Genomic DNA, 24,644 nt, shown 5'->3' on the forward strand with positions numbered 1-24,644 from the left:
AAACTTCTAATTAAGTGTTTAACTAAAATCAAGCTGTCCATAATGGGACCCGTTTTTATACTAATGGTGGAATTAGCCATTTTGAGATTCACCGAATTAATATTTCACTCCTGTTAAAACTAGAAATGGTCATTTGAACAAATAAATTTATTCAATGACATTCCCACCTTGTTACTGAAATAGTTGTTGAGTGTCTGATTTTGATTGCAAGGCATGCAGTGTAGGGAGGGGTGGAAGGAAGGACAAATGCTGTATATAAAGGTTGGCACTTTTCACCAAGTCCAAAGCCCAAATAGCAGAGTATAGAGTGGGATCTTGGGCTGTGTTCAGCTCCTCTGACAGTGCAGCACTCCCTCAGTACTGCACTGTAAACGTGTTTATAAAGAACAGGTTCACAATTTTGTGACAGTCGGAGAGATCCTGACTGTCCGGGACAATGACTGAAAGCTGCATCCTTCACATGAACAGGCAGCATTTGAAAATGAGAAATTACTTTAAAAAAAAGTATAACTAAAAATCAAAATATCTTTAGGGTGTGGTTGATTAGCAATAATACACATACAATGGGGTATAATTGAGGAGAGGCATCTTGATTGATAGATAAGACCATAGGTCGTCTCTTCAATCAGGCTTAATACCTACAATTACAAACTGTCGTATTCCCAGTTGTCCATTATTGTTTAGATGATTTGCAGGAAAACTGGGTGCTCTGCAGTTGATTTATAGAAGTGTTTAAGGAGGAAGAGGTCCAATTGATTCCCACCCAGATATTATGTTGAGGATTTGGCACAAGGGTAGCAATGGATTACGAGTGGAAAAAATTCACAGGTCAGCACTAAACCTAAAGAATTGCCCATTCTAGAGGAAATAATGGGATCGACTGTTTTAATATATTTTGTATGACATTTTTCTGCTCCAGACATTTTGATAGGAGTAACCTTATATTTTAACAGCACCAATCTATATGAAAGAGTACCGAAAAGAAAATTGTTGGATGGTCACCAGGACATCAAAGATGAACTATATCACATTAGGAGAAAAGCTTAATGTTCTGCGATCATGTGCCCTTAGAATAACCAGAACATCTCACCATGACAGGAAGTGTCAGGCATTTTTCATAGTTGATGCAGACCATCGCAGCACACTTGTACTTGTGATATTTGTGAGTTATGGTTTTTCAAACTCTTAAAGCAGCTGCTGTACACTGCCAGGTAGCCTGTCTCCGTCCTGCTCCCCTCTAACATGCAGTGAAATAAAACCTAAGGGTGAAATTCCTCCTGTTGATAATTTTACTGCAAAAGTTGATGTAAATTCAAGACAGAATTTTTTGTTTTGTATTCATACCAACACTTTTGCTGGAATCAAACTACATCCATAAACCAATATTTATCAGAAAGAATAACACTGTGTTGGGGGCTTAATGCTTCTCAGGGTTAAGATGCCATCTTGCTCTCACTGTCATGCGTCATAATACCATGTGAACCCCCTCAATGTGTTCCTGCCTTGTAAAACACACCTACCTGTGGGTTATCTTAAAGGGGCGTATTCATATTCAGTCTGACGATTTCTAATACCCAATTCTTTTTAATGAGCAGAGCGGGATTGTCACTGTTGTAATGTTCTGAAATGATTTTAGTTTGCAGTGTAGCTTAACATTAAAGTCCAACCAGAGACAAATTTGCAGAAGGCAAATACCTAATGACATTGATTCTGATGACTGTGGGAGAATTTGTGCTGAGATGCTAACAGAAAAGCCCAGAGTCCTTTTTTTTTTATTCGTTCATAGGATGTGGGCGTCGCTGGCAAGGCCAGCATTTATTACCCATCCCTAATTGCCCTTGAGAAGGTGGTGGTGAGCCGCTTTCTTGAACCGCTGTAGTCCGTGTGGTGACGGTTCTCCCACAGTGCTGTTAGGAGGGGAGTTCCAGGATTTTGACCCAGCGACGATGAAGGAACGGCGAAATATTTCCAAGTCAGGATGGTGTGTGACTTGGAGGGGAACGTGCAGGTGGTGGTGTTCCCATGTGCCTGCTGCCCTTGTCCTTCTAGGTGGTAGAGGTCGCGGGTTTGGGAGGTGCTGTCCTATTGTTGGTCTTGTGCACATCACAGCAACCTTGGTCAAATTGGTAATTGCTACTTCTTGGGTCCAATTTTCCAACCGGCCTTTCATGTCAGCATCTTGTGGTCTTGCACAGAATGTGTCAGAGTTTGCTAATTCATACTCAGTGCATGCAAATGAGGGCACTGACATTAAGCCCTGAATTTTCTGAGCTTTGAGCAAAAGTCCTGCCCAGCACTAATTCTGCCCATTCAACATGGACATTTAAGGCAAGGTGATTTCTCACATAAGGGAAACATAGGGGGGTGAAATTGAGCGGGGAGGCAAAGCAGGCGGAATCGCTTTTGTCACTAATTATAGGACACGCCCGATATGCAATTTTGTTGAAGTCATTGGAACGGAGTATCGAGCAGGGCCTATAAAGGACGGCCGATCCCATTCCGCCTATTTTGCGTCCCCCACCCATGTCCAATTTCCACCCATAGTTCTTGACGGGACAATAATGATGGAATTTGCTTTGAAAGCACCACCAAAGACAGTTTGAATGCTTTTAAGTGGTAGAAAATGAAATAAGGCATACCAGCTAGCACCAGAGCCAAACTGCCTGCACCTGCCATCATGCCGTCAACCATACTTACAGATCCTGGCAATCACCTATCTGGCAATGATGGGGAACAAGCTCCATGGGCTCCGATTCAGCACAGAGACAATTACAGAGCTATGTCATTAACTATAAGGATATTTGCAGCCCACCTCTACCACATGGACACCACTGCCAGTGGGAGTCGAGGTCACCTCCTTCCTCAACTACTATTCCTCCACCTCTTTCCAGACTTCTGTAGGGATATTCTGCAATATTAGCTAATTTGTTGCCTATAAGATACATTAACCAAGTGGCTCATTAAATGATCAGCAGAGCCACCACTCCATCTCCTTTCCCATTGAGTACCAGCAGTAACATAAAATGGCTGCCCAACTTCTGCACACAAAGTGGCCATCCTGCAGCCCATCTTCTGTATCAGCAACCAGATGCTTATCGTGCAGCTAGGGTGTGTTGGAAGGATTTGCTTTGTGAAGACTTCAGTGCTACAACAGTTCCTTATGTAAATAACATCCTGTGTGCCTGACATTCTATACATTGTACATACATGACAAGCATTGAAAGGGCTGTGAGGCTGTATGAGAGCTATGGAGGGGTGAGCAGGACAAGGATAATAGATTTTGAGGATACACTTTGTGGCATTATACCTAGGACAGATACATCATGCAGGAATCTCCTGGGTAGCATTATGTTGGCAGCTTTCCTCAGGTCTGTCACCTACTTTCCCAGTTGCAGCTAGGTTGACATGGTGTTGCAGAGAGCAATATATCTTGCCAGCTATGCCGTACCAGGTGTCTGGAGGACTCTTCTCTGGGGAGGCTGCCCTTGAATGCTAATGAGGACGGCGCTGCTTTTTGTCTTATTGTCTGCATCAGCACTTCAAGGGTACCATCCACTAAATAGCCAATGTTCTTTCAGGAACTTACCATTGGTGAGAAATAGCATGCATCTTTAAACCCCTTCCCTTTAGCTCATATGAAATAGGAACATCAATCATGTGCGTCATTGATTTTAATTGCAAACTGGTTCTATCGTTTCTTTAATCAATGTATTTTATTTGTAGCTGGTCAGGGTAAACTTTAAATAAGAGTTTTCCTGCAGTTTGCTCTTCACTGACTTTGCAGCCAATTAGGGTTCTTTTTGAGGGAATTTCCTCATCTCACAAGTTTTACAGATTCTGCTTTATAATGCAAACTGCAAAAAATATATATTTAAGGTAATTGAAAAATACCAAACACTCAACATCATTACAGTTCAAAATGCTTTAATTCACTTTGTTCGCCACACAGGTTCAAAAAAACTCCCCAATCACCTTCCTTGCCAGTGCACTCTTTTTGTTAATTGTACAGATCCCCCCCCCGCCTCACTTCCAGGACAGTAATTGTTGATAGAAGCAACATTTTTACTTATATAAGTTGTCCCTTGCACTGCACCTACATCCCAGAGAATCACTCTAACATTTCATTTTTCTACCCTGTATCTATTACTTATCAACATTAGTACCTAGTGATAAGTTTTCAAATGGTGCAGCCATATACTTCCATGTCTGGATAAAAACCCTATCAGTTTACATTCCCAAGCACTTCTTTGCTTTTCTAATTTTGCATATTAATCTTTCACTTTAGTAAGGGGAGGAGAAAAAATTATCACTTCAATCGACTCGCCCCTTTAAGAGCCCAAGCCAATACGGGAAACCCCACCTCTCGGTGTGTGAGCTTCCTGAGAACGAACAGGTGGAAATTGGATGGAATGCACAATGATGCCTGACCTTGGGAGTTTCAGCAGGACTGGCCACACAGAAGCAGTCAGTCCACATGACTCGCTGTACCTGCCCCACGAGCACTTTCACTGGAAAATCTACTCTTTGGTGTTTGGATTTCCACATCTAAGAGGAGCACATTGTCTTTAAAGAGCTGCTCAGGCAGAGGCAGCGGAATACGTAGAGACCTTTTAAAATTGGCTTTTACTAATTATCGCTGATAAATTCCCAGATTTTTCTAAGTTGATGGAAATAGATTTCTGCCCGTTCTCACCTTCAAAAAAAACAGGCTTTTCCCTGCTCCCAGTCCATCCCGAGATGAGTGTGACATCATCACAAATGTAACTAAAAATAAATACCGAGAAACATCCAAAAATAAAAAACCTGGATTTTTAAATCTGCAGTTAAAAACTGACTTAAAGGTCCTTAAGAATACGGGCGGATGATTTTCTTCATTAGCTACTGCGCATAAATCGTAAGAAAGGGATCCTAGTGCAAGAAAATCAAAAAGTTAGTATGCAGGTGATCAAGAAGGCCAACGGAATGTTGGCTTTTATTGCTAAGGGGATAGAATATAAAAACAGGGGTGTATTGCTGCAGTTATATAAGGTATTGGTGAGACCGCACCTGGAATACTGCATACAGTTTTGGTGTCCATACTTAAGAAAAGACATACTTGCTCTCGAGGCAGTACAAAGAAGGTTCACTCGGTTAATCCCGGGGATGAGGGGGCGGACATATGAGGAGAGGTTGAGTAGATTGGGACTCTACTCATTGGAGTTCAGAAGAATGAGAGGTGATCTTATTGAAACATATAAGATTGTGAAGGGGCTTGATCGGGTGGATGCGGTAAGGATGTTCCCAAGGATGGGTGAAACTAGAACTAGGGAGCATAATCTTAGAATAAGGGGCTGCTCTTTCAAAACTGAGATGAGGAGAAACTTCTTCTCTCAGAGGGTAGTAGGTCTGTGGAATTTGCTGCCCCAGGAAGCTGTGGAAGCTACATCATTAAATAAATTTAAAACAGAAATAGACAGTTTCCTAGAAGTAAAAGGAATTAGGGGTTACGGGGAGCGGGCAGGAAATTGGATATGAATTTAGATTTGAGGTTAGGATCAGATCATCCATGATCTTATTAAATGGCGGAGCAGGCTTGAGGGGCCGATTGGCCTACTCCTGCTCCTATTTCTTATGTTCTTATGTTCTAACATGTTGACAGGTTCAGTACTAATAGCCAGGACAGGACATCCTCCCACATGGAGCTTAGTCACTGGTATTCTGTGCAAACTCTTTGAATTGGATAATGGCAGACGCTCAGCTGTAGGAAAGTGGAATGGCATCTAGATGGTTTGGTGTTTCTGGGCTGGTCCAAATCTAAGACATAGCCATGACTGTCATTCCAGTTGGTGACTCTCAGTAGTTCTCAGCCAAATCATTCAGAAAAAGTTCTCCATCTTGTACTAGGAGAGAGGGAGGATGCGACTGAGGCCAATCCCATCCTGCAGAAGTGGATCCTATGTTAGCTGATAATGGGGCAGCGGTGTTGGTGGCTGTGCAGAAGCAGATAACTCAGAACATCCAGCTCACACTCTTGACTGACGAAGGAAGTGGGGAATTGATAGTTGTAAACAATTTCACAACACCAAGTTATAGTCCAGCAATTTTATTTTAATTTCACAAGCTTTCGGAGGCTTCTTCCTTCCTCAGGTAAAATCTGAATTATACTAACAAAGATTAAAACAATTTTTATTTCATTTTATTCCTATTTTAATTTTTAGGGTTCAACCCGGTAGGGCAGAGTGAGGCTGTAAGATGTCTACCCTACATTGAGGAGTGATTGTACAAGATTGGATCGCGATGCTTATTAATTGATAGGGAAGTATAGGACAGAAATGTGTATTGAAACTAAAATCACTCATCAGTTAGCCACACCTCCCTGCTGTTCATCCAAATGTAACACTTTTACATTGTAATTGACAGTTTCTTTAATTAAAAAAAAGCTTTATTCAAAATTTAACATGTACGCATTTTTCAAAGTCACTACAATTTAATTGCCTGCTGTTTGCAAGAGACTGCATTGGGATTTCTGGCTTAGCTGTGGATACATTAGGGGCAGGGAATTATACTAACAAAGATTAAAACAATTTTTATTTCATTTTATTCCTATTTTAATTTTTAGGGTTCAACCCGGTAGGGCAGAGTGCGGCTATAAGATGTCTACCCTACATTGAGGAGTGATTGTACAAGATTGGATCGCGATGCTTATTAATCCCATCAATTTGCCCAGGAAGACTTTCCGAAAATATTGGCCCAGAATTTGCTAGAGCGGGGCATCTCGCAGTGTGCCCCGTTAGTTAGGCTTTTTCCCTCACCCCAATTAACATCTACAAATCTGAGCTGTAAAACACTGAATTACTTTTATTTATTCTATTGCTGGTAGACATGTTATTGTTCACTGTGGCCTTCCCTTCTCATGTGGTCCAAAAGCAGGATGCTTTCAGTATACTGCACATATTTGTGGGGTCTGAATTAGAAAGGGTTAACGCTGACGGTTCCTTATTATTTTGATCATATTCACAAGCATTCCTGGGAAGCTGAATCTTCACATTTAATTTACAGGACCAAAAGAGAATTTTATTGCCTGATATGGATTGTTCCCCCTACAGGTGCCCATAAAATGTATCGCAAATTATTAAAAGCCATCTAACGACATGATATAGTAAGTCTGTGCTTCACTGACTGTTATTACAGCTGCAGCCTGTTTCAGTTCAAGATCGAGACATGCTCCCTTTAAAAGGCATATATCTTTTGACAATCAAACAGCCCGGCTATAAATAAAAATTTTACATTTCAGATCTGTTGTAATACTCAGCTGGGAGAAGACAAAGGATCGTTTTTATTTCTTAAAATATTTTATTTCTGGAATCATGGCAGACTATATGTTTCTTTATAAATATAACAGTCTGCTAAAAATGTATGCAAAATCTGAAGTAGAACAGGAATAACAAATGCTGGATTGAAAGTTGATCTGAATAATAACCGATGTTCTAAATCTTTCTTTCCAATGTGCACAATATCTTCTTCATTTTATTCCTGAACTGTATCAAAATTCACAGCACTGACTCTATGTAAGTTTTACCCACACAGATTGACAATAAACAAAGTCCGTAAAATAACATGGGTTGCCTTCAGGGCGAATGGAGAACACTACTAAGTTTACAAGGCCCGCTTCAACATGTAAAATAACCTTTCCTTATATCGGGCTACTTATATGACTGTTCCACGTCAATGTTCTCTCATGAGTATTTATCAAAGTATTAGCGAGATTTGTCCATGCTGAGTTCTTGGTTCAAACTATACCATCAGGGGGCACTGTAAAGTAACAACCAGGGAGTGTGGGAGAAATGGAAATGGAGATATCTTGACCTACTCTCAGACTTGCTGAAGGTAGAGGATCTAGGAGCAGGTTATCTGTCCTTCTGATCAATGTGTGGTCGAGGGAGACCTAACAAAATGGGCAAAGTCTCTTGAAGGGAACATCAGTGCATTGAAATCGTAGGCAGGGTGGATATATATTTTGACAATGGCGGAGGTGTTGGCTATTCTTATGTGATGTTAATCTCTTATGAAAATTTCCTTAAAAGGGGTGCAGACTGGATTTCAGGAGTGAATTCTTCCTCATTCTTTCACAGACTTCACCAGTGTCTCCTAGCTTGGGTTTTTTTTTCCACCTCTCATGTAAAATACCTTGAGTGTGGAATTCCTACACTTGGTGGCTGGATGTTTACAAATAGCAGTTGCACTGCAAAATAGATTTTCCCCTTATCCTAAGAGCTGGAGTAATATGCTTGGGATACAACCTGGTTTATTATATTATTTAAAAATTTTTTAGTAATATTTTCAAGAATATAACACAGGTACATATTTTGTGAAGCCATTGTACATTTTGATTGCATGCTGCTGTGGGAAAGTACATTGGTATATTGGACTTGCATGTGTTGGGAATAATGTATCCTTAAGGGTTGTAGCAATTCATTTGGTCTTGGTTCCTGTTTGGGCTGCTTTTGAGGGGAACAGGCTTGCAGTACAATTTCCCTCTTTTGTGGTGAATGCTTTTGGTGGTGCAGATAAGGCTGGAGGGAGCTTGTCTAACCCCTGCCATGATAGCTATCGTCAGCCCCCTGGGTGCCCTTCATTGATTAATACGGCCCCAGTGAATACAGTTGTACTTGAACCACACAAAAACTTCATATTAGAAAGAAGAACCTCTCCTACCGACCCTCTGCAATGGCCGCCACTGAACAAAAGGTCTTCCTGGTGAAACATTGATCATTTAAATTTATGTTCTGCTATGTATCCAGGATTTTTAAAAATCTGTAGCATTGCGGTGGAGAATGTCGGAAAATTCAGGCGGCGAGACCTACCACGTCCTCACTGTTCGACTGGGATTTCCCTCTACCTATCCTCCACCGGGAACGCCGCTGCCTGCTTCAGCCCCACCCTCCTCCTGCAGAGGTGGCAGCAGGCCCCGTTAAATACCCAAATAGAGGGAGAGGACCTTGTCCAGCTTACTATTCCTCCAGGTTTCCTCAAGGACTTAATCGCTAAAGGACTCGGTCTTGGCCGAGATGGCTGGGAGGTCTCATTCCAATCTGCAAGGCACTTCTGGCCCTTTAAGTCCCTCGTTGGATCTTTGGGAGAGATTCCTGGCTGGTACCAGCGGGTTTCGTCATGAGAGCAAGAATCCCAACCCGAGCCCACCGTGCATGTCTAATGAGTCCCGACGAAGGGAAATGGGTTGGGGCTGGTGCGGACATGGAGGGATGGACTCATCGAAACTGTGCCTGGAAGAGGAAAATCTAGGCCCTAACGCCTGGCAATAGTAGGATTTCTATCAGAGTCACTAACAGTAACTCCTCCAGCAGTTGTTTGGGGAGAAAACCTTTCTTTTTAAGTTGTAGTAGTTATAGGGAATCTGAAAAGTCTGACATGTCAGCGTATTTTGAGAGAAATCTTACCACATATATGTCAGGAAGCACTTCTTCACACAAAAAGGGTAGTGGGAATCTGGAACTCTCTCCCCTAAAAAGATGTTGAGGCTGGGTCATTTGAACATTTCAAAACTGAGATGGATAGATTTTTGTTAGGTAAGGGTATTAAGGGTTACGGAACCAAGGCGGGTAGATGGAGTTAAGATACAGATCAGCCATGACCTAATTGAATGGCTGAACAGGCTCGAGGGGCCTGTGTTCCCATGTTCCTATATAACATGATCAAAATGTTAAATGTGTAGCGATTGACATCAATGTCACAGAAATAGACTGAATAAAACATGCCTCATTGGTCAGAAAATGTTTAGGAACGAGAACAGACTCTCCATGCTTTTTTACAATAACGCACCTCTCTGTGTTTACTTCCTTCTGAAGACGTTCCATGATTTCATCAGTAACCTTTTGGAGTTGTTGAATTTGACCTATAAGTTCTTCGTCGACTGTTGTTTCACTCGTAATTGAAACAGTTAACCTCATGCCTTTCACCTGCTTCGGAGAAGTGGTTTTTAAAAAATTCCATTTCTTATTAAAAATGTTTCCTGTATTAAGAAGACCTACAGAGAAATCGCTTTCTGAGCTGTCAGACAGCCCAAGTGCCCTTCATTTTACTGGGGAATATCCTGCGGTACCAGTGAGAAATCATTGTTTGACTTCATTGTTTAACACTTGAGTCTGCTACCCTTAAAATGCTGCCTGCAATTTGCAGCATTGCTGACGTCCTGGGGGATAGCCCTTTAAATCTAAACTTCCTCATCTCCCTGGAGAATGGGGGTGGGAGGGGGAGAGGCCATACCAGAAAACTATAAAATAGAAAAAATATGACAAATGCATTATTAGTTATTGATGAAATGCAATATAGTTCAACACATGTAAGCGATATTAGTAAAACAAACCTAGCTGTAACATAAAGGTGTGAAAACTGCCTTTGCTCTAAATCAGGCATGCTCACACCAGCATGAAAGTACTCTGTGCCTCCCTCTACCTATAAGCAAATGAATCATTTTTTATGCTTTGAAAATTCTATAAATTGCATTCCCATTAGCTCATTTTATTATTTAAAAAAAACAAAAGCGACATGGGTTGATGAATCACGAGGCTTACCCTTCTTCCCCAGACAATAACAACCCCCTTCACTCAAGACATTGTTCGGCTCCCTTCCTGATTGCAGACTCCCACAGCACTTGTAGCAGCCCTGTTCAAATGTTAATGCCTCACAGATGTGTTGCAAGGAACTCCATGGCTACAGGTGTGAAACACTATTTGTACAAGTGGAATTTACCACATAACACAAGCAAGCAAGTTCATCGCCCCAATGTACGTCTTATCAGTTTCATGATTTTAACAAAGGTATCATACTTCTGGTAATACAGCCAATATTGTGTTTAGCCATACAGACCAGGATAGAAGTAGGTACAATTGGCCTTGGTACCCTTATGCTACCCATATGTTAGGGAGGGGGAAAATTTACCAGTGATCTCTGCATGTATGCAGACATGAAGTGAGAATATTCACTGACTCCACCACCGGCGCACTGTGGCTGCAGTGTGTACCATCTACAGGATGCACCGCAGCAACTCGCCAAGGCTTCTTCGACAGCACCTCCCAAATCCGCAACTTCTACCACCTAGAAGGGCAGCAGGCGCATGGGAACAACACTTCTTGTACGTTCCCCTCCAAGTCACACACCATCCTGAGTTGGAAATATATCGTCGTTCCTTCATTGTGGCTGGGACAAAATCCTGGAACTCCCTGCTTAACAGCACTGTGGGAGAACCTTCACCACACAGATTGCAGCGGTTCAGGAAGGCAGCTCATCACCACCTTCTCAAGGGCAATTAGGGATGGGCAATAAATGCTGGCCTTACCAGCGACGCCCACATCCCATGAATGAATAAAAAAAACAAGACTGGTCTAATTTGTGATGCCTTACACAGTAGAATAGCCTGTTGGCATTCACTGTCCAGGCTCATGAAGTAGTGCGGTGCCTTAGGGCTCCTAGTGTATGTGGGACTTTACCCCAGAAAGAATCAGCTGCTGAAGATTAAATAACATTTTAAAAAATAGGATGCCTTCATCTGAAGAACAGCAGGGGATTTCTCCCCGGTATCCTGGACAATACTTATGTCTCAACTAACATCACTAAAAAAAACAGATTATCTGGTCATTTATTTCACTGCTGTTTGTGGTACCTTGCTTCGCGAAAATTGGCTGTCACGTTTCCCTATATTATAACAGTGACTACACTTCAAAAGTACCTCATTGGCTACAAAGTGCTTTGGGACGTCCTGAGGCCGTAAAAGATGTTATATAACCGCAAGTTTCTTCATTTTGAGGATTTTTTATACGTGGAGGTAGAATGTAACAGTGTGATATGCTGTTACTGTGAACATTGCTAAAGTTTATAGTTGTGTCATACCAGTAGTGTTACACTGGTTACAGGGTTACTTCCATTAATCAGCACTACCACACAAATGGTTGACTGTCAGCGACAGAGATAAGAGGGGACAATGCCTCCTCACCTCCATTTCTGGATCATTGCTCCCAATTTATTCTTAACCTTTGACATTTTAAGCTGTCGTGAAAAGCTTCCTGTTCTCAGTGAGCTTCCTTTTCCCAGTTCTCTAATTCCCCAGTTTCCAGTTCCGGCAATCACCTATAAAAATTGTAGGTTAACTTAAAGGTCACTGATGCATTAAGACTCCATCACTAATGTCCTGAATCAAGGGAAGTCTTTTATATAAAAAAAAGACAAGTAATATTTTGCATGATGACAATGGGGGAAACATTACTTATGTATACTTACATTGGAAGAATATTTTAAAAGTGATAAATGCAAAGTGCATTTCATGATGAAAAGCAATTCATTGGGAAAATGCTGTCTTGCATTTACAATAAAGGGACAGCACCAGACTGCCTAAAGACCTTTTAATCATCTATGAACTTAACAGAGGGTTCAACTTAACAAAGGTGTTAAGTTTATAGAGGGATAGGTTTAATAGGCATATACTTGGAAAAGGGATAAAGAGTAACAGAGGATAAGCTCAATATAAGGACGGTCTTGATAGGTGGATAAGCTTAACAGACATATATTTAATGGAGGGATAGATTTCACAGAGGGATAAGTTTAACATTAGGCCACCCACGAATATGTTTTTTTTTATATTAGTACAAAGAGCTTAATCCTTTCTGCTTTGAGACAATTTACTGCATTTGAAAATTTGTGTACTCCTTAGTCATCTGCCCTCCCCTAAATGTTAATTCTTTGAATATGACCCTTCACTTTCACTTCAACCAAGAGATACAACTTTAAGAATATGAGAAGGTAAGGGCAAGAAAGGGCTGTGATCACATCTAACTCATCCTATCATTTTTATTCATTCACCGCACCCTCAGTGACCATTTGAAGGACAGATAATCAGCTTTGCTCAAAATAATTCAAACACCCAAAGTATTAGGTAAATTACACAGAGCATGACACATTAAGACTTTATCTATTTTTCTGTGGCTCTGTTAGGCTAAATATGTCATTTGTGCAGTTTGTGTTGTGTAAATTAGTTTTTGGTTCTCATCAATGTAAAATGTATAGTGTACTCTTTACAAATGAGGGGAAATTGTTCCCCATCGCACCTGTTTACTCAGTGTAAAATGGACATTGAGGGGAATGAATTCCGGACACAATTTCCCATGCCTGATCCATCCCTGAAGTGCACCAGTTGTCAAATTGGCAGACAGTCACTCCAAAGTGTTGGGGATGCCCGCCTGAAACTGGACTTGGGCCTTGAATATGCTAATCAGGAGCCTAATGATTGTTTTAGGACCTGGATGCCAAATTCGCCAAAAACTGGGTTGAATATCCGCCAGGCGCGCTCCGCTTAGTTTTTCTTGGTCTTCGCCGGCCTAATCAGTAGTTCTTAAAGGGACCGCTGGAGGCTGCTGGAGAACAGGTAAGTTTTTTCGGTTTTCATTTACCTCAACGTGGAGCTCCTCTCGACGTCCATTTTGCGCTCAAAAAACAGGTGCGACGGGGAACAATTTGCCCCCCATTTGTAGCAGAGTACAAATTAGAGTTTACATCGATGAGAAGCCAAAACCGAGGAGGATTGCTCCCCCTGGATCCTCAGCAACGCTGCAGACTGCTGCCGGCTTGTGCACACCTGCCTCCCATTCGCACCCCCCCCCCCCACCATTTCCAGGGATGTCCGATGGGCGTCCGCAACTCACCGGTATTACGGAGATAAGAACCGAGGCCCAATTCAGAGTGAACCTCGGGCCTCTGTCTTCGGGAGCGTCTTTTCAACGTGTCACCGATTTTGTGCCGGTTCCTGGCAATAACCAGGATAACAGGACCGCTCCTCCGATGACGGCCCGGCCTTCCCCGCCTCGGCTCGCGTCGCCTCCCTCCCCCACACTCTGCCGGTCGGTTGTCCAAAAGTCAAAATGACCCCGACTGTGTGCAGTTTTAGGCACCTGTTTTAGAGAGGCTGTGAAAGACATAGAGAAAATACAGCGTAGATTCACCAGGATGATACCTGGGATGAGAAACTATAGTTACGAGGGAAGGTTTGAGACACTGAGCATATTTCCACTGTGGCAGAAAAAGTCGAGGAGCTGTAATAGAGTCGGTGATGAGGGGTTGTCAATATAAAATTATCACTAAGAGAATGAGGGGAGAGGCTAGGAGAAATTTCATCATGCAGAGAATCCTTGGAGCATAAAATGCTTTACCACAGGGAGTCGATGAGACGTGGATTTTTGCATCTTTTAAGGGAAGAAACATTTAAAGAGGAGGAAGATGCACGGCTGTGGGAGAGAGTGGGATTTGTTTTGGATTGCTCTACGTATCAGTCAGCACAGACATGAGGAGTCAAACGGCTTCCTTCTGAGCTGTGTGTGGCTCAGTGGGTTGAAATCACATTGTATTAAATTCTGCTATTTTAACAAAGGCATGGACTTCTTTGTTTTACATCCTATGTTAACAAGAGACATTTCAAATGCACGAGTTAACACATTCATTACTAATATCGCAAAGTGGAGTTTCAACCACATATAAGTACAACAGTGGGTAATTATAGGAATATATACATATTTAAGGGACATGGTTGATGGTCTGAGTGGTCTTTCCTGTCCTTGACTTTTTCTTATGTTTTTAGGTAGATACATTCTCTTTTAACCAAAATGTCATCTATAAAAAGTGGGTGTGATTTATATGTTGATGTGCTTTCTAATCTGGATTTTTCAATTGCACTTTTAGAGTTGTGCTCGTAACTTTAAGCTTGTTAGCAGTTGTATTAAGCATGCCTTTTGCAGATTTCCTCACAAAATGTAATTATAGAACTAAGGGTACAGGAAACCCAGATTTCCAAAATTAAAAAATGGCTTTTTTCCTGTGTGTTAGAGTGAGATGTTAGATCTACTTCCTGATACGCTCTGAAAACAAACATCATTACTGATGTTTTAACATCTTCAAAGAGGGGGCTTGTTAGCTTGACAAATAAAAACTAACATGTATTACAGTTTATTTGTGTTAGAAGTAAGCAGAGCAGAAATACCTGTCATGGAACAGGATGTACCAGTATGCAGTCCATCAGACAAATAGTTGAATATATTTGTTGCATTCTACCTCGTAGCCTGTCCTCCTGAACAAGATTTGATAAAATTAAACAACTCAGTGTTAAAATTCTGAAGAAAATTGTTGCAAAGGTCAAAGTTCAAATATCATTACCAAATACTTTTTTAAATGAGATATTGCCATGGCGACGTCATGCTGAGGAAATTGTTCCTATGAGCAAGTTCTGTTCATTAAGTGTATTTACTGTGAAAAAATGTCTGATAAGCATTGCATGCTGTACATTATTATCAAGGAATAACAAACCACTACAGTCACCATGTTCCTGGACAAGGAAAATATCACTTACTTATATGGAATAAAACAACACATTGAGAAAACTTTGATCATGTTGAGCAGTTCATGTTCTCTCAATTACTTCTACGATTATTGAGCAATTATTGCAGACTGCAAGTACCTAATTCTGCAGAAACGAATTCCAACAATAACTCCTTCATACTTTATAAGACTGAACACCGCAGACAAATAGAAACTTTCCCAATTAAACCTACATCCTTGTTTTGATTGGCAAACGCTGAGAAAAGAATAATATTTTGCTGGCCTTTTGAAGGAACCTCTAATCATATCTGTCCATTCAGGCAACTTACATGAGAAGACTAAACCATTAATCTTGCAGGATTATCCATTCTACATGTGCGCAAAGATTTTAATTTTTACTGATTCTTCCGCAAAGGATTGTTGCCTAAGGTTTGCTCATATGTTGATGTTTAAACATTGTCACAGTGCTGTGATTAAAATATTGGCCTCTATTGGAGGTGATGCTCGATGATGACATCATGTGGTTCTGTTTATCCACGTATTACTGATAAATTAGAAATTCGTGCATAAAACACAATATTAATGCAAAAATGTGTTGTAACTTGAATAAATATGTTACTGAAAGGATTAGTAACTCATTTCATGCCACATTTCCAGTGATCCAGATGGGCTTCATGTGCAAGTCATCTATTTGTTTTGAAGGTTTAGGATTGGAATGGGGTAGTAAAGAGATCCTGGTGGCTAAGATAGCTCACACGAGGCAGATTAAAGGAGAGCCCCATCTCCAGATTTAAAGCCGTCAAAATTCTATACACCAGAGCAGAGTTCCTTATTCCCAACTTAGTTTGGAGTAAAATTCCAAACTCCAGGTGCCACATAGCCAACTGCAAAGTAGTATTCACAGCAATCTGTCTCAAGTTCTTAGTCCCATTCTGCCCCAAGGAAAACACATGCGTTAATCAGGTTCTAATACATAACTGCTGCAAGCTGACAATTCACCCACATCTGGTTTGTCTCAGAGCTATGCACACTGCAAAGTGTGCACGTACATACACTGTAACACTGGAGTAGAGACCTGAGAACAGGGCTAGCTGTGCTGGTGGTGGAAGCATCAGTATTTATTGGTTTGATATCAGAGATGGGTACAACAGCTTTAGAAAAGATATAAACTTCTATGCAAAAGATACTCATCTGAAATACATGCCATTGTCAACTTTTGCATGATGCATAGTTTGAGTGTGACAGGCCCACTAACTCAAGGTAGATGTGATTGTAATGTTAAGTCATGGTATTGAAAACGGAGTAACTTGATTGGGGTTTCCCAGTGTAAGCAAGTTAATTATCAACAGCCTGAAGGTATCTCTGGAAAGAGATGCCTGTGTTTACTTCCTTGTGTCTCAGTTTCTATTTATTCTAAAAGCAGGGCAAACAAACAGTTCTATATATATTTGGAATGTACTGACAAGGCTGTAACAGGGCTGCTGTATACAGAGTTAGTTCCAATTAAATAAAAAATTCTGTTATAGAAATCAAGAACCCCAAATTATTTTCTGCATATTTCCATCATATTCAATCCTGTTGCCCTGCAAGATGAAACAATGTCTACGGACCAAACTCCAGTTGCTTGATTCATGATTTCTGTTGCCCCATTAACCAACCATCATACAGCAAGTTAAAGGAGCAGTATTGTCACGGCAGTGTTACTTATAAAGCACTTTGCTCTTTTACACACAAAGAAGGATAAAAAGCAATAATCAGCAATTATATTTCATCACAATCTCTTCTGGTTTAACAAATTTATTAGGTTTAATTCCCAAAGTCAGGCTTCCAGCGGGGAGTCTCGCCAGCTGATCATGCATATCGGAAATTTGGGTACACACTATGCATGATTTTCCAAGCAGATTATAAAGGTTGTCGTCTTAGGCAATTCGATAATTAAGGATATAAAGGGTATCGTCTGATGTCGCGATTGAGAGTCATGAAGGGTATGTTGCCTACCCAGTGCCAGGGTGAGGGATATTTCAAAGCAGCTGGAAAAGTACTTGGAAGGGGAGGGAGAAGAATTAGTTGTCATGGTCTATGTTAGAACCAATGACATAGGAATAAACAGGGAGGAGACCCTGTTAAGGGATTATCAGAAGTTAGGAGCTCAATTAAAAAGTAAAACAATTTACAAGGACATTACCAGAATTGAAAGGATGGAACTATCAAGAAAGATTGAACAGGCTGGGGCTCTTTTGACTGGAAAAGAGAAGACCAAGAAGAGACCTGATAGAGGGCTTTAAAATTATGAAGGAGTTCAATAGGGTGGTTGTGGAGAAACTGTTTTCACTTGTTAGTGAGTCCAAAACAAAGGGGCATAAATACATGATAGTCATTCACAGATCAAATGAAGAATTTCGGATGAATTTCTTTACACAAAGTGGTAAGAATGTGAAATTTGCTGCCACATGGAGTGGTTGAATGAGATAGCACTGATGCATTTAAGGGTAGGCTTGATGCATAAATGAGGGAGAAGGCAATAGAGGGAGCTAGAAGCAGGATGGGAAGAGGTAATTAGAGTGGGAGGATGCTTGTGTTGGAGTATAAACACCAGCATAGACCTCTTGGGCCAAATGGCCTGTTTCTCTACTGTAGATTCTATATAATGGTTGTAAAATCATGTAATGGTATTTCTGATATGTGCTTCCTATGAGAGAGTCTATCCTCCAGGTACGCAACTCTGGAAGAATATCCGGTTATTTTAGTTTCAAGAAAAGCTAAAAGACTGCATTGAAAATGTTTGTCTTGGGGCTCCATTAATGGCTCATTGGGGAAATGCACTGCAAACTGTATTCTGATCTATTCAAGTCAGGCAAGTCTCAGGTTTGATCTCTTGGTGTTTTCTGAGTTAGCTTATCTCAGCCGTTGCATTAATTGGAACAGTGCAATTGGCTCATTGTCCCCAGACTAGGGAAGGGGAAAAGCAATCAAAGTCCCTGTGTTTGATCAGCCTCCAGCGATTCCTCACGTGATGTGTGCATGTGTAAATGTTGGATGAAGAAATGATTGGGCCCCATAGTTGTTTAGCCTGCCAATAGTCACAAAGGAAAACATTCTACTTGGGCAAGGTAACAGAGAGCTGCTGACACTCAGGAAACTATACCTCAACACGAGCCTTCAGCGGAAGAAAGATGAAAATTAAATTGAAACAAAAGAATGTTTTAAAAACAACGTTAGGGTAGAAGTGGCATCTGCTGAAACATAAATCATAGAATCATAGAAAATTATAGCACAGAAGGAGACCATTCAGCCCATCGTGTCCATGCCAGCCGAAAAAAAGATATCCAGCTTAATCCCACTTTCCAGCACTTGGTCCATAGCCCTGTAGGTTATGGCACTTCAAGTGCACATCCATGTACTTTTTAACTCAGGCAGTGAGTTCCAGACCCCAACCACCATCTGGGTGAAAAAATTTCTCCTCAGCTCCCCTCCAACCCTTCTACCAATTACTTTAAATCTATGCCCCAGGGTCACTGACCCCTCTGCTAAGGGAAATAGGTCCTTCTTATCCACTCTATCTAATCCCCTCATAATGTTGTACACCTCAATTAAATCTTCCCTCAGCCTCCTCTGTTCCAAAGAAAACAATCCCAGCCTATCCAATCTTCATAGCTAAAATTCTCCAGCCCTGGCAACATCCTCGTAAATCTCCTCTGTACCCTCTCTAGTGCAATCACATATTTCCTGTAATGTGGTGACCAGAACTGTATGCAGTACTCAAGCTGTGGCCTAACTAGTGTTTTATACAGTTCTGGCATTCTCCCTGCTCTTATATTCTATGCCTCGGCTAATAAAGGAAAGTATCCCGTATGCCTTTTTAACCACCTTATCTACCTGTCCTGCTACCTTCAGGGACCAGTGAAGATGCACTCCAAGGTCCCTCTGTTCCTCTACACCTCTCAGTATCCTCCCATTTATTATGTATCCCTTGCCTTGTTTGCCCTCCCCAAATGCATTACCACACACTTCTCCGGAATGAATTCCATTTGCCACTTTTCTGCCCACCTGACCAGTCCATTGATATCTCCCTGCAGTCTAAAGCTTTCCTCCTCATTATCAACCACACGGCCAATTTTTGTATCATCTGAAAATCTGCCACATCCTCCATCATTGCAGTTTTCAGAGCAGCCCTTTGCTGCCTATTGCAAGAATTGAGCCCGACCACCAAATCTTTAAAAATACGAAACACTTTACATTAAAAACAGTTGTAGAATAAGATTAAAAGTGTGGATGAGTCTGTGCAACACATCATGGATACCGATGTTTCGCCATAATTTTGCGATTCAGTGTTGCTAAAAGTAGGCTGTTTGCTTAGCAGGGATGGACTGTAACTTTAAAACACTTGTGAGCCAACGGGTATGACTTTGGCAAAGCTTTAGTCTGACATATGCAATACCTGTGCATTTCTCTATCCAGATACACACCAGTCACTTGGTTAAAGATTGTGACAGATTGCTCACTGTTGTGGCAGTCTCCACTTGAAGGAACAATTAATTATGAAGTTGAGACTAATCTTTTGTTAAGGTTATCATTTCCAACATGTGTTCAAAGACAGTTTTTCCAGCTGTTCAGTCTTGCCACAGGGACAGTATTAGTAGAAATTGTTTTGGATGGAAATGATTCCACTTGGCACACGTTTTTGCAAAATGTTCTTTAATTGTATCTTGTTCTTTCTCAGCTCCATCTACAGTCACTGTCATTAAGAAGGACCGGACATCCCGAAACAGCATTGCTCTATCTTGGCAAGAACCAGAACATCCTAACGGGATCATATTAGACTACGAGGTCAAGTTCTATGAAAAGGTGGGAAAAAGAATAAAAAGTGGTGTTTAACAAACCAAAAAAAAAACATATTACTGAAAACAGTGTTGGAAATGATCTCTCAACACTTCAAGGAGCATTCGTTACTTCTCGAGTTTCTGTGACTAATTTGTCTCATGTACACAGATGTACTTTAGAGCCAGAGCTGCATTTTGGTTTTGATCAGCTTTTGCTGAGAGTATATTGGTTCTGAACTTTCGGTCTGATTTCACAAAATGTTCTTAAGGTGAGGTAGTGACACGTCAACTGTGGGTTTGGGAATAGGGAATCAGTGGAAACGAATGAGTTGGGCCTGCTAATAGTACCAGTTAGGTAGATTCAATGGGGGATGATTTCCTCTGTATGCCTTGTGCAGCCAAATCATCAATGCGTACTTTAGAAATGCATGTACGATTTTGCGACACAGAGAACACAGAGGAAATTGTTCTCCACTAGCTTAATGAATCAAAGTGTCTTCTTTTGCTGCTCCCATTCTCTTGTTCTTAGAGCGCATACTAAATAGACTGCTTCCTTTTTAATTTACACAGGTTGTGTCTTGTTTTAAAGATTCAGTACCAAGCCTCAGATCTCAAGGGTAGCACTTTACTGTAGAATTTATGAGTAGCAATGTAATTAGAAGGTAATAACTTTGCTTTTCGTTTCACAATTAATAATGAAATGCAAATACAAAGGGATAATTTGTAATTACAAGAACTCCAATTAAATATTGTGCAGTATAAAGGTTAGTCAGTCACCATAACTAAGCTGCCCGTGGATGCCACAAGACCTCACTATTGTGCTCTTCCTTCTATCAGCTCCCCATTGTCATTCTTCTGTTCAGCTCTTCCTGTACACAGTCCTACCATTTCAACTTTGGCCTTCAACATGCTCTTTTCCCAACTGAGGCACGTTCTATTATCTTGAGAAGATGCTAATATTCGGCCATAGAGTACACATTGCTTATTGCAAAGATTCTGCCATATATTCTGATTATATAGAAATACTATAAATAAATATGAGTTCTGGTGAACATTAACCTGTCTTTTTCTCTTTGAAAGTGCTGATAATACAGCTTTGCATTTTCAGTCTTTTTTAAAAAAATGCTATTAATTGTTTTGTTTCTTGGCAGTTGACACTGCTACAACCCAAAAGTAAATGTTGGAAAACCTTCTTTTTCTAACACTTGATTTTAAAAGAGAGAGCACTGCTATGCAAACTACTCACTCAACTGTCACTAGCGGAAATGCACACAAAGGGAAAATTTCCTCCACAAGCTGTTTTAGCAACATCGTAAAGGCAACAGGAAGGTTCCATCTGCTCACCAGTTCTAACAGAATCATAAAACTATCCATTTACCATGTTTCTAGGAATAGAGAACATAGAAGTAGGGGTCGATAAAGTGATGTAAAATGGCTGCACTTACTTAGTAGACTGTTTTTATGTAAATTAGGGTTCATCCCCACAATGCAGCTGAAGTGCATAAGTAGCGCACCAGAGTCCCAGCACTCATTTGTAACGGGCACATCAAGGGAGACCAACAATTACATTCAAGTTCTGCTTTGCTAGCTGGCCCTCTTTTTCACATTGGGACCACCCTTTGTGGCAGGACCTCATTCTCCATGACCTCTAATGCCCAATTAGAGAATCTTCCTCCAGCAACATTTTGGGCAGGAAAAAAAAATCAAGGCACCTCTCTAAGAGTTGCCAGCAGCCCCTTCACCTTGCTGGTGCCTGATATCTTGCCCCACAGTCTCAGTGCTCTGCCAATGCATGAGAACTGGGAGCATTGGCAAAATTATGCTAATAAACTAGCCTCACTTTATGGGGTGATGGCAGCTCTGCGAGGCACAGTCACACTTAGGGTTGCCAACTCTGGTTAGACGTATTCCTGGAAGTTTCATCACATGACCTCCCCCCACCCCCTCCAACCCCACCCCACCCAGTCAAACAGTCTTTTTTCCTCCATCTCCAATATTTTTATTAGCTAATAAACAAAAGTGTTCAAAGAAAATGAAAACAAAACACACCATTTTTTTAATGTCCCTATAATTTTTATCCTGAGTTACTTGCAGCAGTGTCCAGGAAATTGATCTTTAATTCCTGGAGACTCCAGGACAATCCTGGAGGGTTGGCAACCCTAGGCACACCTCGGGCCTGAGGAGCAGCATCATGGCTGCATTATCGACCCCATAAGAAATCGTCCCGCTCTGTTTACAATGTCGCTAACACATAAAGGCAAGAGGAAATCTTTTCCCCTCTCAGAATTATTTAATTATTATTACAACAGTGTTACAAAAACAATTTTATTCTGGCGTTGTTACTATTTACGGCATCATCAAATTTCTCCCACCAAGACCAACGAGGGGGCCCAAGGCCGAGGACAGAAATGACAAGAATTTCCAAATAAGTTGCTTATGTTCATTAAAAACTAACAAACATGCAAGATTGTTACAGAATCGGTGAGTTCTAATTAGGTTTACACATACTTGCTCTCATGGTTAATGGTGTCAGAGGCCCACAGTACATTCCCTTAGGATCAAATCTTACTGTTGGTTATTTCTGGAATCTAAAGTAAAGTTACCATATAAAGTTACCATCCAAAAATCCAAAGTGCAGTTCACAGAAGCTGCAAATTGAGCTGTTTATGTTACACCCCAAACAGTCAAAATAGCTAAAACATATCACAAACCGTGGTAGGTACGATATGACAGCTACCCTTGGAACATTCCAAGGAGATATGATGACTACATTGAATGGGGAGCTTCCACACACTTTGGGACTATAAGAAATAAATAATTTCCATTTATAAGGCACCTTATGATGTCCTCAGGATAGCTCAAAGTGTGTCACTACCAATAAATTACTTTTGAAAAATAGTTACTATTGTTATTTAAGCAAATGCAGCAACAAGCAAAAAATTAGATAATACCAGTTAATCTGTTTTTTTTAGGCGGAATGTTGTCCAGAACATTTGGAGAACTCCCTGCTCTTTGAGTAGTACTATGGGATCCTTTACACCCACCTGAATGGGCTGACAGGGACTTGATCTCATTTGAAAGGGCAGCACCTCTGACTCTGCAGCAATCCCTCAGTAGTGCACTATCATGTCAGCCTGGATTAGGAACATAGGAACAGGAGTAGGCCATTCAGCCCCTCGTGCCTGTTCCGCCATTATGTGCTGAAGTCTTAGAGTAGGCCTTGAACTGAGCTAAACTGGAACTATCTCTGTCCTCAATATGTTCATGCAAATATCATAGCTTAGAATTACCTAATGAAAAGATTTTATCTGAAATCCTTTAGGAGTTTTTTTTTGGTGGGGGGGTTGTTTTGTATTCATTTGGGTGAGGAATGTCAGTCTTAGGGAATGGAATAATGTTTTGTCACTCACTGTCAGCATCAATCACTCCTAGGCCAGGTATAGCACGGCAAGATGCAGAATAAATTTCTTTCTGCGTATGCTTTAACCTCACCTTCAGAAGGGTACCTTAAATACACCCAGGCTGGTTTTCCAACCTCCCATATCAATCATCTATATAACCCTGTATGATTGAGATTTAGTGCAAATCCCTGGATAGTTTTGCGCAGTAGTTCCATGCCCTCTAAAAACTTGATTGAGACTTTCCAAATTCATTTTACTTAAGAATCATATATGGCAGAAGAAAAGAGGCTTTCATTCCATTCATCTGGTCTGATATTGGATCCAATTTCCAGAGGTGAAAAGACAGTGTGGTAACTCATTATGTCACACAGTGCCATTTTGAAAAGTTTTTAAAGGAATCTTTTACAGATATTTTTCTGCTCTCATGGTTCATCCTCATCAGCATTGGCTGTGGAAGGTACAGGGTTCTAATGAGGCCCCTGACCAACTTAGGTTTGGCAAAAGAATGTTTTCCTTATTATTTCACAATCCCTCATTGATTATATCATCTCCAGTACCTATCATTATTAACTGTCAACTGGGAGACTAGACCATCAACAATAAACCATTCTAGGGTTTGTCAATGTCCTACATTAGTTTGAAAACTTATAGGATCATAGAAATGAGACCAACTGGCTCATCATGCCTGTGCTGATGTTAGCCCTTCACCTGGCTCTAACTAAAGAATGAAAGAAAGACTTGCATTTATATTGCACCTTTCAAGTCATCATGACATCCCAAAGCACTTTACAGCCAATGAAGCACTTTTGAAGTGTAGTCACTGTTGTAATGTAGGAATCTATTCTGTTGTAATCTACACAACTTCAATCAGCTCACTTCAAAGTCTCTTCTTGTTGAAGGAGAAGCTCAATTTCCATAAACTTTCTTCACCAGTTAACCTCCTGATACCAGTAATCACTTTGATTGTTGGCCTCTGTAACACCTCAAGGAGAATAATATCTTTCTTATGAAAGGGTGACATAAAGTCAAGAACCAAAAATTGTCATTCAGCATATCAAAGCTCATTTCG

General features: G+C 40.9%; 1 protein-coding gene across 2 annotated transcripts in view; it reads left to right on the forward strand.

Moving 5' to 3' along the window:
- Window positions 1–24,644, forward strand: part of epha3 (eph receptor A3) — a 218,528-nt gene that overhangs the window by 139,472 nt on the left and 54,412 nt on the right. For both annotated transcript variants that reach the window (XM_067993160.1, XM_067993161.1), the window contains exon 6: window positions 20,075–20,199. In XM_067993160.1, the coding sequence (XP_067849261.1) occupies window positions 20,075–20,199 (125 nt within the window). The remainder of the gene's footprint in view (window positions 1–20,074; window positions 20,200–24,644) is intronic.

The sequence above is a fragment of the Heptranchias perlo genome, chromosome 11 (assembly GCF_035084215.1).
Source record: "Heptranchias perlo isolate sHepPer1 chromosome 11, sHepPer1.hap1, whole genome shotgun sequence".
Lineage (NCBI taxonomy): Eukaryota > Metazoa > Chordata > Chondrichthyes > Hexanchiformes > Hexanchidae > Heptranchias > Heptranchias perlo.